The following is a 17,858-nucleotide window of genomic DNA, read 5'->3' as shown; positions in this document are numbered from 1 at the left end:
AGGTGCAGGAGATCAGGAACAGACAGTGAAGGATACCTGGTGGAGATGACTGGCCTGTTCCTCTCCTGACCGTGGTGCTATCTTTTAATTATGATTTTAACAAAAGTTAACAGAAAAGTTGGATTTTCATTCATTGTTGCACATTTTCCTCCGTACTCCCCCCCCCCCCGTTCACTTATTTGAAAAGAACATTCATTGTTGCATAATTGCTTCCCTCCTCCCTCTCCCCTCCCCTAGTCCACTTTTCAACACACCTCTAATTCTGGACTGTTGTCATACAAATAATGCCTAATCATATAGTCCTTTTAAACAGTTCTTTCCTTCATCTGTTCCAATCCAGTGTACATTAATTTGTCCCCTCTTTTCTTAGTTTCCCCCTAACCTCCATGTCAGTCATGTTTTATAACAGTGGTGCTATACAGTAATTGTCCTTTTATGACTGAGATATTTCATCCATGTTGTGTAATATTTTGTGAGTTCCTTGTTTTTCTTTTTTTTTTCCCATGCATGTTAACTAACTTGTTTTATTGACAGATTTTACAGGATGGAACATTTTATTACACTGAAGAGATTTATATGGGACAGCATGGTGGTGATTATATAAGTCCAAGGTAGGAGAGATCCCCTGTTTTGGCAGCCAGTGACATTTCTGGGGAAAGAGACAGTCGGACAGGAAGTGAATACAGGTTGTCTTCAGTCAGTGGGTGGCTCTGGACACGCAACAGCATATCCAAACCGTTCTAGGACGCACAGGACAGATTTCCTGACTCCCCACGAGTTCCTTGTTTTTCAGTGCTCCATAGTATTCCATTGTGTAAATATATGCACACACACACGCACACACACACACACACACACACCGTCATTTTTCTATCCATTCATTTGTTGATGGGCACTTGGGTTGCATCCATCTCTTTGCTACTGTGAATAACAGCAATAAACATGGGTGTGCATATATCACGGTGCTCTCTGGAGAAAGGGGGGCCTCTCTGACTTCCTTTTCAGGAAAGCACCCTGGACATTAACGTTGTCCGCCCACCCTTGCCTTTGCTCTATCAAGTTAGGTTTTATCACCAACCTTCCATGCCTCTGGGGACAAACTTGTAAAGTGAGGACAGCCAGGTGACTATCATACACTGTGCAGGGAACTTCTGTCTCTCCCATCCATTCTGCATTCCTCATGCTCCAGTGTGCAGCTCGAGGAAGAAGTGCTTTCCAACAGTGAGCCAACCATGCAGGGCCTCCACAACCTTAAGAAAGGGCTGTAGAGCTGATGGTTTGCACATCTTTAATTGAAGAGCCCACCATGCCCCCCCCAAGCACCACCATCCATCACACTGCATTGAGCAGTCCTCCTGTGCAATGTTCTTGTTGGCTCTACCTAATCCAAAAGAGATCTCTGCAGATGCACCCTATTAATACAAAACAAACACCCAGATAACCTGGTGTCATACAGTCATCCCTAAACAAGAAGCTACAGGTCAACACTCTTCTGTTTTATAAAGAAATATTTCACCAGAATATTTCATTTATTAAGACGATTTCTGTAAACTCAGAACAATAAAGTTCATATTCCTTGCCTGAGTAGCATTTCAAGTGGAAGTACTTTTAATTCAAGGCACCATTTGATAACAGTCTCTCCTAGGACATCATTGATTCTCCTGGTAAAAAGTCCTTAGAAAATAATATGCAGAGTGACCATGACTGGACGAGGGTGGAAGCAAAAGCCTGTCAACGCTACTGATGTCATTATCATAACTGACCACTTCAGAGTGGGCCCCCTGGTGAGGTCCCACAAGGACAGACAGACATTAAACACTTAAAACAACAAAGAGACAGTGGATGGGGACCACAAAACTCAAATAGGATGTTAACTAGGGAGCACTGGTGTCTCTCGTCCCTGTCCTCTTCCTTCTCATTTCTCCTTCTCACTCGGGTTGTCATTCCCTGGCAGTGTGGACATCAGCTTATTCTGCAAAATAGCTGCCAGCTTCTTGGATGTCTTTTTGAGAAGCGTGCTGCCTGGGTGCGCGCTGCCGACATGCAGGTAGAGGTCCTCCTGAGTGGGTCCAGTGTAGCCGCAGTCCTCACACACATACAGTTTGTCCCGCCGCTGCTTGTAGGCATATTGCTGCTGCACTCCGTGGATCTTCTTGAGGTGGGACTCGAGCGAGCAGCGCTGGGTGAAGGCTTTATTGCAAATCTCACATTTGTAGGGGCGGATGCCTGCAAAAATGAAGGTAGACATATTGGGGATTAATCATAGTCAGGTATGAAGACACTAATACTCATGATGATGCAAGAAAATTGTGTATAGGCCATGTAAACTTGGTTTTTAGTTTAGTTTGTGTTTTCCTGGAAACAGATTCCAAGATAAGTCACTTATTTGGTAATCCCAGCCTTTATAGAGGAAATTAAAACTATATTAAAGCCTGTAACACTGGGCTCCAGCATATCAGAGATTGTGAGGAAGGCACAGCGCATAGTTCTGACCTGTTGTTTGTAGAGTCATAGTTGACTCGAAGGTAAACAATAAAAACAACTGAAGACTATCAAGATCAGCCTTATCAAAACATAGTCTTTCTTGCTTCCACAATGTCACCTCTCCGTGAGATTAAAAGGTCAGATAAAGAAAAGTAATTGTAGACCACTGGGAGGTGTGGAGAGAAGAGGGCAGGCAGGATTTTCAGGAACTTGAACAGTATTTTACAAATTTGCTGGAGCCCAAGAACTACTTGGATAGCTCACTAATATTTTTAATGCACTTGTCATAAGGCTGAGTCTGGGGTGGGCTCAGGAATGAGCATTATAACAGACATCTCTGCTAATACTAAGGATATCCCAATGAACTGGCTTTCAGAGGCATAAAATAGGATTGATTGCAAGATTCCACAGTCAGGTGAGCAGAGACCAAAGCCCATACCCAATTCAGAGCCTCCCACTGTCCAAGTCCATCCCTTCAGTTGGCCTCTATCAAAGCCTCAAAAGTGAACAAAAGGTAGGAGTCCATGGTGAAAAAACATGCTAAGTTTGAAATCTTACAAAGCAGATTCTAAGGAGATGTCACTGACAAATCTTATTGAGCAAGGAAGCATTTGTTGGGACAGGAAACAAGCAAAGTTAAGAAATAACCATCATAAACTCTGGTGGCCTAGGGCAAGAAGCTGAGCTACAATCTTGAAGGCACCAGGTTTGGAACCACCAGCTGTTCCACAGGAGAAAGATGGACGATTTCTTCCTGTGAGATTAACCACCTCTGAAAAAACCACTGGAGAGTCCGCTTTGGTCAGTTCTGACGTGATGGTACAAAACAAGGTCTAATTTAGGCTCTTCATGGAGATATAGTACAACCCAGAAAGAATGGATTGACACAGTGCCTGTAACAGTGGGCTCCAGCGTATCAGAGATTGTGAGGAAGGCACAGGATAAGTTCTGACCTGCTGTTTGTAGAGTCATAGTTGACTCTAAGGTAGACAATAAAAACAACTGAAAACTATTTTTCTTTTCAGCATTCTAAGATAGTTATGCACCAGAGGCATATAATTTATGAAGGCACCAAAACCTCGTAATCAAGACAAATCTTATTGAGCAAGGAAGCATTTGTTGGGACAGGAAACAAGCTAATGGAGAGAGGTTAAAAACAAAAATTAATGCAATAAAATCCAGGATGAACAAAACATAATAATTTTAAATAAAGACAGGAAACTATGCCATGTCAAGCTATATGAGATCTTAAGGTATAAAGGAAAATATATTCTTCTATGTAGAAGGACTACACCCAACTATACCAAAAATAATTGATCTAGGTGAAACTATTTCAGGAAGTAGCACATGATCAAGAACCAAAGATACCTAAGTAGAAGTTTAGGCTGCATCGAAGGCATTGGCCAAAAATATGGATCTAGGTTATTAATGGAATACCAATTGAGTTTTAACAAACAAGTGTAAACCTGGACATGCTCACCAGTCTATGCCAGGAAATTAGGAAAACAGAGACCTGGTCAACTGATAAAAACTGATTAATATTTTTCCCATTCCAAAAAGAGAGATTTGACAGAATGTAGAAATTCTTGAACCACATCATTAAATATCATATAAAAATAAATAAATATGCATGCAAGGAAAATCTTGCTGAAGATTATTTTTAAATGACTGGAACAGTACATTGACAGAGAACTGCTAGAAATTCAAACTGGATTCAGAAGAGCCCATAGAACAAAGGATATCACTGCTGATGGCAGACATATATTGACTGAAAGCAAAAACTACCAGAAAGATGTTTTCTTATATTTTATTGACTTATGCGAAGTCCTTTGTGCATATTATAACAAAATATGGCTTGCTTTGAGAAGAACTAGAATCCCTAAATACTTAATTGTTCATGTAAAACCTATACACAGACTAAGAAACTGTTGTCCAGACAGAACAAGGGAACACTGCATGTTTTAAAATTAGAAATGGTGTGCTTCAGGGTTGTATTCTTTCTCTATAACTACTCAATCTGTATTCTGAGTAAATCATTCCAGAATGTGGACAATATGAAGAAAACTGTGGCATCAAGACTGGAGGAAGATTCATTAACAATCTGATTTGCGCAGATGACATAGCCTTGCTTGCTGAAAGTGAAGATGTAAAATGCCTGCTGTAGAATATCAAAGACTACAGCCGCCAAGATGAATTAATCTCAACAAGAAAATAAAAATCTCTACCACTGGATCAATAGACAACATCATGATACACTGAGAAGAGACTGAAGTTATCATCAATTTCTGTTGGAGACCACAATAGGAAGGACTTGTATGGTGAGATTTAGACGTGTGCCACAATTATGTGAAGATGCCAGACCACTTGCACATGATAAGCAGAAACTCAGCAAACCGAGGAACTGCTAAAATGACCAAGTAAGTATCTCTGCATATGGCGGAGTGATAAACAAATCCCTGAAATTACAGTGCGTGCTTAGGAACTAAAGACCAAAGTTGTTTGTCTTAACTTGCTCTTTGAGAAGGCTAATAAACAAAGGCAATCTGGGATCTTCCTCTTGAGGAGTTGAGTCTCCTGATCGTCTTTTTAAAGATTAAACTGTGTCTGTGTTTTCTTTCAGTTGCCATTTTGCTCTCTTTTTCAAATTACCCTGGCACTAGGAACTGGATCTTGCAAGTCCAAAAGATTTCATCTTACTTAGATCCACAATCATGGACTGCCAAGAAAACAAATAGGTCTGTTGTAAAGAGGGTGAAACCAAGTCTCTCCTTGGAGGCTAGGGTTTAAGCTCCTCCCCTTCCATTCCACCTCAACAAATCAAATATCTTTCATTATTCTGGCTAATACCTACACACACACAACTGCCTATGCACTCATAGGAAGACAACTGCACTGGATCAATGTCTCATATCCTTTGGGTACATGGCCAGGAGAGCCCTGTCCTTGGAGAAGGGTGGAGGGTCAGTGCAGGAGAGGAAGACTCCAGATGAGATGGATTGATACAGTAGTAACTGAGGAAATGGAGTTAGGTGTGTCAGAATCAGTAAAACTGATTCAAGACAGGGCAAGTTTCAGAGCTGCTGTACATAGAATTGCTATGGGTCACAGGTGACTCGACAGCACATAACAACAACAGGCTTTGGCAGAGCTTCCTGAATACAACAGATTAGATGCCCTGATGATCTCCTTCCAAAAATCACAATGTTCCTGTTCTGTGTACCAAGCATCCTTCACCCCATTGTGCATGGGGTCTCTATGAGTTGGGACCTACTATCAGGCAGCTGGCAACAAAAATAATGCCAAAATAAGCCTCAGTCTAGGACCATTCTTGTTTATTTGTTTTTAAAGTATACAGATAAGAAACTAATCCAAAAAAACCCAGAACACTCTCCTCCCTTTCCATTCCACCTCAACAAATCAAATATCTTTCATTATTCCAGCTCATACCTACACACACACAACTGCCTGTGCACTCATAGGAAGACAACTGCACTGGATCAATGTTAAGGGGTCCAGCCTTTGAAGCAGAATGTCTATAGTCTACACATTCTAGAAAAACTGTCATAAGTCAAGAACTGTTTTCATACCCCTAGCACTTGGCACATAAGTGTTCAGTAAAAATTGTTAAGTGAATGAATTAATGAACCCCATTACCTGGGGGGAGGGGAAGTCACATCTTTGCAATTAATTGTCTGCATATTTAAAGGCTACCTAATTCCCCCAAAGGAATATTCTCATGGTAGTTCTCTGCATATTTCTAAACCACCGAGCCAGTATTGCAGAGAAGACCTGGCTCTGTCCTCCACACCAGCTCCCACCACACCTGGTAACAAATCAAGCTACAAACCTGCCTGCTGATAGGACACTATCAGTTAAGCCCTAATTCAGCCTTGACTCATGGCAACCCCATGCAAATTTCATGTCTGTTCCTGCATCATCACTGTGGTGACCATGCCCAGTTGTACATCACATTTGTTTTTATAGGGTTCCCATTGGTTGATTTTGAGAAAAAGATTGTTAAGTTTTTCTTCCTGGTCTGTTTTTGTCTGGAAGCTCCACTGGAACTTGCTCAGCATGTTGTTGTCCTAAAGTGCTTTGAACTGATTATGACTCACAACAACCCTATGCACAACAGAACTAAATGCTGCCTCATCTGGCACCATCCCTTAGTCACTGCTGTGTTTAAGCCCACTCTTACAGTCACTGCGTATCAATCCACCTCCCTGAGGGCCTTCCCCTCTTTCGCTGACCATCTGCTTTTCCAAACATGAGATCCTTCTCCAGGAACTAGATCCTCCTGAAAACCTACCCAAAGTACGTGAGATGAAGACTCATCATTCTTGCTTTTACAGAGGTAACTGCCTATAACACTCCTGGGAAAACAACTGTACTGAATCAATGTCTCGCTGTACTTCTTCCAAGACAGATTTTTTTCTTCTATGGTCCTTTTGGGCTCTATGAGGAGAAATGTGGCATCAGGACTGGTGGAAGATCTATCAACAATCTGCATTATGCAGATGACACAACCCTGCTTGCTGAAACTGAAGAGGACTTGAAATGCTTGCTGCAGAAGGTCAAGAACTGCAGCCTTCAATATGGATTGAGGCTCAATATCAAGAAAACAAAGATTCTAACCACTGGGCCAATTGGCAGAATCAGAATGGATGGTGGAGAGATTGAGATTGTTCACAGCTTTAGTTTGCTTGGCTCCACACTCAACACTCTTGGCACCAGTAGCCAGGAAATTAAAAGGTGCATTGCCATGGGAAAGCCTGCTGTTAGGGACCTCTTCAAAGTGCTGAAGAGCAATGGTGTCTCTCTGGAGACTAAGGTGCGTCTGATACAGGCCATGGTCTTTGCAATCACTTGTTATGCGTCAGAGAGTTGGACAATGACTAGGGAGGATAGAAGAATTGATGCCTTTCAGTTGTGGTGCAGGAGAAGAGTATTGAATGTACCATGGACTGCTAAGAAAACAAACAGGTTCATGTTGGAGAGGGTTAAACTGGGCTGTTCCTTGGAGGCAAGGATTCTGGGGCTTCGTCTGACATACTCTGGACATGTTGTAAGGAGGAACAGGTCCTTGGAGAAGGACGTCATGCTTGGGAGGGTGGAGGGACAGCGCAGTAGGGGAAGGCTCTCTATGAGGTAGATTGATTCAGTGACTGGGGTAATCGGGATGGGTATATTGGAGACAGTGTGATTGGCACAGGACAGAGCAGAGTTTAGAGCTGTTGTACATAGGGTCTTTATGAGTCTCAAGCAACCCGACAGCACATAACAATAACAACATTGTTCTTTTGGCAGTTCATGATATACTCAATCTTCTTCACAACACCACAGTTCAAATGGATCAAATCTTATTTGGTCCTCCTTATTCAATGATCAACTGTCACACTGTAGAAAGAGCAAGGGCACTGTGTGGATGGCCGTATTTGACCTCTACCAACTACACAAGAGGAACTGCCCCCATCAACAACATCCGTAACACAAAACCAATTCTCGTGAGGTCAGACATGTCCTTCATACTCCCTCACACACTTATTTCTGATACTACAGCCCTCCTTGGGTCCAAAATCCATTGCAATTGCTACACAGATCTCTCACAGCCATACTCATGATTATGGGGTTTATTTACAAGGTTAACATGTTAAAATTCAGTTTGGCAACCTGATACAATTTCTCAGTCAGGCCAATTTCTGAAGTGTGCTTACTGGCACATCAGGCTTGCAGCTTTAGACCAGTGTTACAAAGCTCTGTCAAGTCAGGCATCTCCCCCAGTCTTCCAGCAAGTTGGGCAAAGGACCTTTATTCTAGTTCTGTGGAGTAGCATCCCCAAGATGAGTTCTAACTCATGTCAGTCAGATCTCTGGTTCTACACTGTGGCGGCTGCTGCTCTCCTGCAGGTCTGATCAGCACAAGAATCTCTGACCCTGAAGGATGTGCGCTGCATTCTCTGCTTCTTATTTGCTAGTGGTGAGATTCCCAAATTTCTGCCACGGAACCTGCTTAATTTAAACCTAGTTGAATGGCAAAAATAGTCAACCTCCTACTGGACAGACTAACACATCTATTTATATGTTCTCACCTAGACATGACAAAGTCAACGGCATTGGTCTAGGAAAGTCATTCTGAATAACAGACCCACAGCACTGAACACACACATACAAATTGGCAATGCCATGGCTGGAGTCAGGCGCACTTAGTCTTTAAAGTGACAATCTCATTCTTTAACACTGTAAAGAAGTCCTTGAGAGGATTTGCCCAAATGCAACATGGTTTTGGATTTCTTGATTATTGCTCCTGGAGGTGGTGACTATGGTTCCAATAAAAGAAACTCTTTGACAAGTTCAATCTTCTCCAAAGTCCATAATATTGCCTATTGGTCCAGTGGAGATTTTTGTTTTCTTGAAATTGAAGTGTAATCCATACTGAAGGCTAGTCTTTGAACTTCATTATTCAATGCTTCAAGTCGTCTGTGTTACAAGCAAGGTTGTGTCATCTACAGCAGCACTGATAAAGAAAGATGGGTAATCTCTGCCCCCGTGATTTACAGTCAAAAACCTGCCGGGGATGGGGTGTCAGTAATGAATTGGTTCCAAATCAACAGCAATGAGTAAAAAGTGGTAAAACTGGAAGCTGTGAAACCTTGAAGACAATATCTGAGGAAAGCAATTTGGCAATACTCATAAAAATAATATTTTGTCTACACTTTCACCTGCAATTCTACTTCAGAGAAAATGATCTTAGCAGCAAAGTTTGCATGCGTAGGCAAAGACTACACAAGAATATTCTTGATATTATCATCTAAAATCAAAAGGGGGGGATTCCTGAAAATGGAAGTAAATGGAGAATGGGAAAATAAAGGGGACTCCACATTTGATGAAATGCCATTTTATGAAATGCTGGCAACTGTTACAAAGAGCAAGGTGCTTCCTTCCACCCCTGCAAATATGAATCAATCTCCTAGATGCATATTCCATGGAAAAGCACAATGTGCACTCTGGGTAAAAAAATTAAATCACAGTGGAATGGAACTGGGGCTTGGCATTCCTTTTTCCTATATGAATATATAGCTTTTATAGCTAAAAATGCATTAAAATAAGTTAAAGGGAAAAATAAAATGAGATACTTGTAACTAAAAGAGGCAAAAACCAAGGCAGCATTCCCTGATCAGACATTTGGTGTCCTAGGTTTGGTGGTTACTTATCCTTCCATTCTTTTAAGTCCATCTGTCCCACTGCAAACTTCAAAATTGACATTTCCCCCAATTCACTTAATCCCTTTACCCTCCAAAGACCTCATTGTGTTCTCTTCAGTCAAGATGGGGTTTATTTGTCTTCTTGTTACTATCTTTGTGTCTTCAGTGGTAGATAAAGTTTAGTGCAAGCCGTGGGCTGACCAAGCAGCGTTAATGACCACGCCCTTTAATGACTCATCTGGTATGAATCTTTCAGCTTTTCTCCTTGTAATTCAGAATCTTGCAAAAGATTCCTCTTGACTGACTGTGAAGTCTTAAGTTTAGACTCAAGCATAGGCTGATTTCTCCCAGGGCCACCAGCCCCTCTCCTCCAAAGACTGAGCCTAGAACTTCACAGATGGGTACCTTTTTCAACTGTTTAAAGGGATGCTATTGGCTTGTACTTTCTTCTCTGTAGGTACTTATGTATTTATCTTGGCTGAAATGCTCTACAAAGTAGACAGTTCATTAACCAATGACTGAAAAATTTAATCTTTTCAACAAATGTTTTTAAAAAATGCAAAAATTTAGATTTGAAAAAAAATCTGGTCTATGTTTTTCACTCTATCTGATGTAAAAACAAAACAAAAACCCAAAAAAACCCTGAATGACAAGCCTGACACAACTTGTCATACCTGTACACACCACCGAAGGCTGTGGCTGACCCAGCAGGACACCTGGTAATCTACCCTTCCATCAAGCTCCCAGTGATGCTGCTGTTGCTGCTGGCACACAGATCACACTTTGTCAAACAGCAGCACATACAAATGCTGGTGGGGTTTTCTCTTTTTGCTGTTTAAGATACAGAATTTCACATCCAAAGGAAATTGTTGACTTCAGCAGATGGCTATTGAAAATGAGTAGTACCCTAGCTGGTTCAAACTAAAACTCTTAAATAAGCTCTCCTCTTTTCCAGGGAGTCCTGGGGTGATGCAAACAATACACTAGGCTAGTAACAGCAAGGCTGGCAGGTTGAGTCCATCCAGAAACGCTTCACAAAAAAGCCTGGAAATCTAGTTATTAAAATTTCATCCCCTGAAAACACTATGGAGCATAGATCTACTCCCAGACATATGAGGTCACACTCAGTACAGAAATTGCCCAGATGTTCATCAACAAACAAATGGATTGGGAATGTATAACTCACATAATGAAATACTATGCCGCACTAAGGAGCAATGATTTTGTAAAATACTGTCTAACATGGAAGAGTCTAGAGAGCATTATGCTGACTGAACTAAATCTCACAAGGACAAATAGTGCATAAGACCATTATTATAAAAATAGAAGGATAACTATTAAGATGTGTATGTGTATAAATGTTTAAAAGGGGAAAGGGAGGGGAGCAGAGGGTGAAGAAGGGAGGAAATCACTAGATGACAGAGTTTGGTAGGCAGAAGATGGGGTGAAAGAATTATGAAAGATCCAATGAGGACCTGAAAAGACAAGGTAATAGTAGGCATAGATCAATGATGGTTTACTTTTACAAAACACAATTAACATGAATTATCATTTGAAACACAATGTGAATATATGAATATATGAAGCATAATGTACATGAATAATATACAATGTACATGAATGTACATGAATTTTATATGCAAACCAATACAAAAGAAAAATAAAGTGCAGAGAGGATTAAAAAAAGACAACTTGGTTGTGGGACTCATACTGCAGAACTCCTGTGGGATTCAGACAAAGGCTGGACTCCAGCTTAGACCAGCTTTGCTCAGCAACTCTCCTGAAGAATCTACCCCAACAAGCCACCAAGCAGAAGTCAGCATCACAGACTTCTAGGAAACATAATCTGAGGCAATTCGGGCTGGAAATACACACTCCTTCATTCAAGGATGTATTTTCACAGAACATTACGGCAGGCTTTTTCTGCATTCATTTCTTTCTTTCAGTCTCAGATGCCATATGACTAACATCTTTCTGTCCATTACCACCTCACACCCTCCACCCCTTCGATTTCTCTTTCTCAGTGAAGTGACAGCCAAATAAAGAAGCCCTATTCTTCCCTTTCACTTGGTTGTGTATTAAAGACATTTTCAGGCTCTGGTTTCCCTGGATCTTTTTTAAAATATTTTTCTTGTTTCTGGAGTCTTTCTTTTTTAATTTTTTTTTTTCTTTTGACAGCTGGTTCCCCTGATGTCTACAGGGGAAAGGAAGAACTAGGAGGGGGAAAAAACTATCCCTGGCCATGGCTCCCTATTGAATTTCTTTGCCCACCTCTTCAAAACTATAGCTGTATTCTAAAACTAAATGTCCTAATAGATCTTTAAATTGCTCATGACCTAGTCTAAGTGGGCTATAAGCAAACATGTTTTATCCAACTGGCTACTGTTGTTTGTGTATATGGAACTCTGGTAGCCTAACGAGTAAGGAGTTACAATGATAAATTAAAGGTTTAAAAAAAATTTAAAAAAAAAGTTTAAATGTACCAGCTGCTCCACGGGAGCAAGATGGACAATGTTCTTCTGTGTGATTTACTGCCCCTGAAAACCTGCTGGAGGGTCAGTTCCAACAACAGCAACAAGGTTTTGCTGAGACTGTTGTATTTACCAGAGACCAGCTGCCATCAAGATGACCCCAACTCACAGGAAACACACATTATGTCAGCACAGAGCTGTGTTCCACGGGGTTTTCAATGGGAAGTTTCAGTGGCTTATTGGGAAGGAGACCCACTGGATCTTTCTTTAATTCTCCACTGTTCTGGTCAGTATTTGAGTGAGTTAACGACTTGCACTGCCCATGACAACGCTGTGCATTTGTGTTAAAATGTCTACATCACTGTTCCTAACATTCACTTATACTGTAAAAATCAACCACAAAAATCCAACATTCACATTTCAACCAAATGAAAGGCCTCTTTGCCTCCCCACTTAATTCTGATGAGCTCTTTTTGAGTCTGTGAGGGTGGCCCAAGTAACTTTAAAATCTGACCTTAAAAACCAGATTTTTGTTCTTTTTGGCTAGTTGTCCTCTTGGCCTGGAGCAGGCACCTGAAGCCAGCACACGGGGTTGTCTGCTGGTTCACACACCAGGACATTTGTGCAGCTCAGGCCTCTGTAAAAGTCACTGTCTAATTTCTCCATAAGAACAGTGTCTAATCCATGCTGAGAGGTACACTCCCTTGGCTGAAGGCATGCTGCATACACAGTGGCTGCAACCATGGGTTGGCACACACCAGCAATCCTAAAGACGGTACAGGACTAAACGATGCTTCATTCTGTTGACATGAGGTCCCGTGAGTCAGTGGGACTAGAAGGCGACCAGTTAGCTTCCTCGTTATGCCTTTGGCTCCTCACTGGGACATAGCAGCACTTGGAGGCATTGCTATGTTGGAAAAGAAATCAGGAAAAGCAGGTCCCAGATACTTCCACACGTTGATCACTTCATATATTATAATTAAAGTGCATAGAATTAATAAAAATGGTTATTGCACAGATTTCAATTCTGTTAACTCAGTGCTCTCCAAACACAATCGTGAATCAAGCCACTTGTAATTTAACCCAGTAAAGCCAAAATATAGTAGATTTTCCAAGGTTTGCTGCTGGTCTACTTAGGCACAAATTTCTTTTTATTACCTTTTGAGTGAACATTTAAAAGTAGATTGGTTTTTCATTCAAGTATCCATACATACTTTGTCTCATAACACTAATTACAAATGCCTACAACGTAATCACACTTTTCCACTTCCTCCCTGTAATACTCATTTCCATTAATCGTTTTGTCCCAACCTTTGCCACCTTCTGGGCTTTATCCTTGAGCAAATACTGCACTTTTGGTAAATTATTTTGGGCTATTTTATAGTTAGTTATTCCAAGGAGTGAGTGCTTCCCTGGTGCTGTTGCTGGTGCGTTCGCGTTGATTACGACTCATGGTGACCCTACCCATAAACAGATCTGAGCCTTGTCCTATCCTGTGCCATCCCCTTCCTCATCATCATCCTGGGCACTAAAAGTTGGGTCATGGGGATAAATTCCAGGTTCAAAGGTGACTAAGGGTCATGGTCTTGGGCACTCCACCAGTCTCCCTCATCTCCATAAACCTGGCCTTTTTCATATTTTTTCACTTCTGTTCCACATTTTCCCCCCCAACTCTATCCAGGCCTTTTGAGCAGTGGTAGCTGGGCACAATCTCGTTCTTCTGGTCTCAGGGTCATGGAACTTGAGTCTCATTTGGCCCATTTGTCCTTTGGATTAATTGTTATTAGGTTTTAAGTCATTCATTTTGGGGTTTTATGAACACAAAATTTTATTCTCTTATAATTGAGAAGCATTAATGTTGAGATTCACGAAGCCACCTTTAAAGTAAATTGTCTCTGTTAGTTGTGGAGGAAAGTCCTTGTTTCCTTCAGCATCTGCAGGTCAAAACTTCCATGTTTCCTGGTCTTTACATGGCCTCAGGAACTTTCTTGCATGGAGACCTGAGTGCTAAAAGATGCACTCCGTTGTTAGTGGTGCTGAGGCTAATAGTTTAATTATCTTTTCAGAACCTAGAATGCCTTTCACATTTCTAGCACATCTCAGTCCAGACAAGCCATACACTTTAGGGCTCAGTCACCATAGAGCCAGTAGCTCAGAGACTTCACAAGAAGTCTCTGAAGTACAGGTAATGAGAAGCTAGGGGCCCACGACTGCAGAAGACCCCTCTTTCTTGCTACTCTGGCTCTTGGTAGAACTGAACATACACATTCATGGGTGCCTCTACTATCTATGGGGTTCAGGCAGGAATGTGCAGTTTGTACAGGTTTTCCTTTTTCTCCCTTTCACCTAGACGCACACAGCCTATTACAACAGAACAGGGGCAAACTAGTGAGGCAAAGAAGGTGCCTAACCTCTGCAAGGTCTTGGGAGAAACAGGCTCAATGTAGGAGATGCTATTAAAGATAAAAATCACGAAAAAAAAAAAAGATAAAAATCACGGGCCAGCCATTTGACTCTCAACTCCCATTTATGGGTTGTCTGATGCACCAGTGCTTCAGTTTCCACATCTGTGAAATGGAGTAAGAATACCAGCAACAGCTCCTTGGATTGTTTAAGATAACAGAACATACTGAGGGCCTGGCCTGCAGGACACTGATTGATAGTCTGTAGCTGAGGAAGCTGCTGCCTCACCTTGGCTGTGACTATCTAGTGCTGCTGTGGCAGGAGTACCATAAAGTGGATGTTTTAACAAACAAATTTGTTCTTTCACAGTTTAGGAGGCTCAAAGACTGAACTCAGGGTGTTAGCTCCAGAGGATGTCCTAATATCATTTCAATATCTGTGGACTTCGTGTCCTTTGGCAATCTCCATGTGACATGATCTTTGCCTGTGTCTAGGAGGTTTTCAGTGCAGGGATCCAGGATCCAAAGGTTCCTCTCCTAGCCGTTCTTTCTTGGTGAGAGCCAGGGCATAACACTTACTAACTCAATTCCCTGTTTCTCCCTGAGGTAGATAACATCAGTGTCCCATCCATACCCCTCCGTTACCATCAGATCATCCCAGACAGCTTCTGCACAGGCTAATTGTACCTTCCCTCTCCTTGCCTGGGGATGTCCCTGGAGTAATGTGAGATTGCAAAAGGCAGCTGTGGAACTGCCTAGGGATTGAGGGTCTCAGTATGGACCCCTAAGCAATTCCTGTAGAAATTCTGGAGAGTATTCTCTGTGGTTCTTCACAGGGTGCTCAGCAGAACTGGGTCACAATTGCTTGCAGCTGTAATCTGCTCTTATTGTCTTGTTTCCCTTAATTTATGCCTTGCCCACTTCCTCACTAGGCCACGTGGGTTCACCTCCCAGGAAAACCCTCTGCACATAGGTCCTTGGTCAGGGTCTGCTGCTGGGGTAACACAAACCAAGACATTCCCCACCTGGAGTGCCTTCATCCTACCATCCCTCTGGAGGCCCAGTGAGAAGGCTACCTTCTCTGAGATGTCTCCTGTTTCCCACTCAGCAATAAAGGCTCTTCCAAGCCTCCTCATGAGCACAGGCCACTTTTCCTTCTGTCAGGCACAGCTGCTTTACTTCTTGTGTTACATTCAGATGCTCGAGTGCATCTTGTCCCATAGTGGCTGGTATCCCCGTGAGCACAGAGGAGAATCCTAGGGCCCAGGACCTTAGGAAACCTCTGCCAGTTATGTGCAACTTTTACTAGTTAATATTTATGAGGTGCTTCCAATATGTGGAGGAGCCACTGGTGGTGCAGTGATTACACATTGGGCTTCTAACAGAAAGGTCAGCAGTTTGGACGCTTCAGGATCTTCACAGGAGAAAGAGCAGGCTGTCAGCTCCCACGAAAGCTTCCAGCCTCTAATACCCATGGGGCAGTTCCGCTCTGCCCTTTAGTGCTGCTGTGAGCCAGAAGCGACTCCCCCACAACCACTCTGGCTTTTGGTGGGTTTTGCAGTATATGAAGCAGTTTATATGCACTTTTCCCCCTGAAGCCTTATAACCACTACTTTAGGTGACAGATACTAAAATCACTGCACTTACTCTAGAGATGAAAGAAATAAGGTGAAAGATTAAGTCACTTGGCAAGTCACACTGTCAGCTAACACAGGTCCACAGTCCTCAGCTACTGCGTGACTCAGGCTGTAAATTCTTCTCTCAGAAGCAGTCAGTTCCCAGCATTTCTGGTTAATTCTTCACTGGTGAAGAATTAACTCAATCACAGCTGAGACAAACCTCCTCACTCAATGTTTTCTCTGAAAGTACCCAAAAGACCCCATAAAGTCTACCTGTGAAAGCTGAAGAAATAGTCTAAGACCTTGAAGACATCCTCAGCTAGGGAAAGGAGGGAAAGTTTCCAGGATGAGAAATGACAAATAGCAAGATGAGGGGTCCCAGTCTAGTCAAGACCCTAGTCAAGTTGTCTACCAAGCCCCCTTCACTGCTTCACAACTACCCAGGCAGCTTCCCAGAGCCCCAGACCCTGTGGAATGCTCCAGGCATTTTCCTATCTCAAACTAACACGCAATGCAAGCCCAGCTTCCATATGTCAGGCTTTGAGTAATTCACTAGTGCTGGGGACAAAAAAGGGAGCCTTAGAGTCATCCCCATGGAATACACACTACATGGTTCCATATATATCAAGTTCAAAACCAGGCAAGTGTATCTTATACTGTAAGGAGTCACAGGAGTCGAACCCTTCAGAGGGAGCGAGGTGGTAACTGGGAAGGGACACAAGGAGGGTCTTGAGAGGTCAGAGTGGGAGTGACTGGGAAGGGGCTTGAGGGGCTTTGAGAGGTAGGAATAGGAGTGACCGGGAAGGGGCACAAGGGGGACCTCAAGAGGTCGGAATATTCTGTTCTTTAAATGCTAGTTACATGGATGTGGTCACTTTCTAAAAATTACTAAATAATTGAAAATCACATACAAGTTATGCACTTTTCTAGATTATACTTGAGTGTAAAGTTCGCTTTATAAAGAGAAACTGTCTAGCATCCCGGCACACTCTTTAAAGATGTCCTTTAAAGGATAGTGAGGTGGCTCATGGCCAGCAGGTAGATTAAGGACAGTATCACACAATAAGAGAACAAAGTAACCTGGACGCAGAGGACCCAAGAAGGGCTCTGTGTTGGGGCCATGCTCCTGACTTGGTTCTGTGGTAGGAAAGGCACAGGAACTTTGGGTCAGAAAAACAACTGCCCCTTCCTTACCTGTATGTGTGCGGACATGCCTCTTCAGGTCAAAGGTGTCATTGAAGCCTTTGCCACAGAAGGTGCACAGGTGCCTCTTCACCTGGTTGTGACACTTGAGGTGTCGGTTGAGCATTCGCTGAAGGCGGAAACCCTTGCCACACAGGTTGCAGTTGTGAACCACTGACTCATCGCATGAACCTGTGGTGAACTGGGAGGCAGAGAGAGACAGTGAGCACACCACGGCTGGTTGGAAGGGAACTACCACTCCAAGGGACATCTCTGTGCTCGATCGAGCCTGCCTCCCTGTGAGGCTAGGCTTGGCTTCTGTCCCTAAAAATTACAAGCTAAGTTTGGCTTTGGGGAAGGTGAAACAGGGACTGATGGTTCCTCTCAATAACTATTCTGCCCAGCAAGTGAAGGCACTGAAAAAGTTGTGGAAGAATTACTAGAGGAAAACTTCCCAGACATAATGAAGAATGAGAGAATATATATTCAGGAAGCTCAG

General features: G+C 42.5%; 1 protein-coding gene across 1 annotated transcript in view; it reads right to left on the bottom strand.

Annotated features, from left to right (window-relative positions):
- Nucleotides 1-1,915: 1,915 nt before the first annotated feature.
- The window catches only part of OVOL2 (ovo-like zinc finger 2), a 62,135-nt gene continuing 46,192 nt past the window's right edge, over nt 1,916-17,858 (bottom strand). Inside the window, exons 3-4 of the mRNA XM_006902461.1 lie at nt 17,372-17,561; nt 1,916-2,226 (exon numbers count right to left, since the gene is read on the bottom strand). Coding sequence (XP_006902523.1) covers nt 1,916-2,226; nt 17,372-17,561 — 501 coding nt within the window. The remainder of the gene's footprint in view (nt 2,227-17,371; nt 17,562-17,858) is intronic.

This window comes from Elephantulus edwardii, unplaced genomic scaffold, assembly GCF_000299155.1.
Source record: "Elephantulus edwardii isolate Elephantulus edwardi_28Jun2011 unplaced genomic scaffold, EleEdw1.0 scaffold00416, whole genome shotgun sequence".
Lineage (NCBI taxonomy): Eukaryota > Metazoa > Chordata > Mammalia > Macroscelidea > Macroscelididae > Elephantulus > Elephantulus edwardii.
Note: the sequence above shows the minus strand (reverse complement) of the source record. Positions and strands in the feature narration are given on the sequence as shown.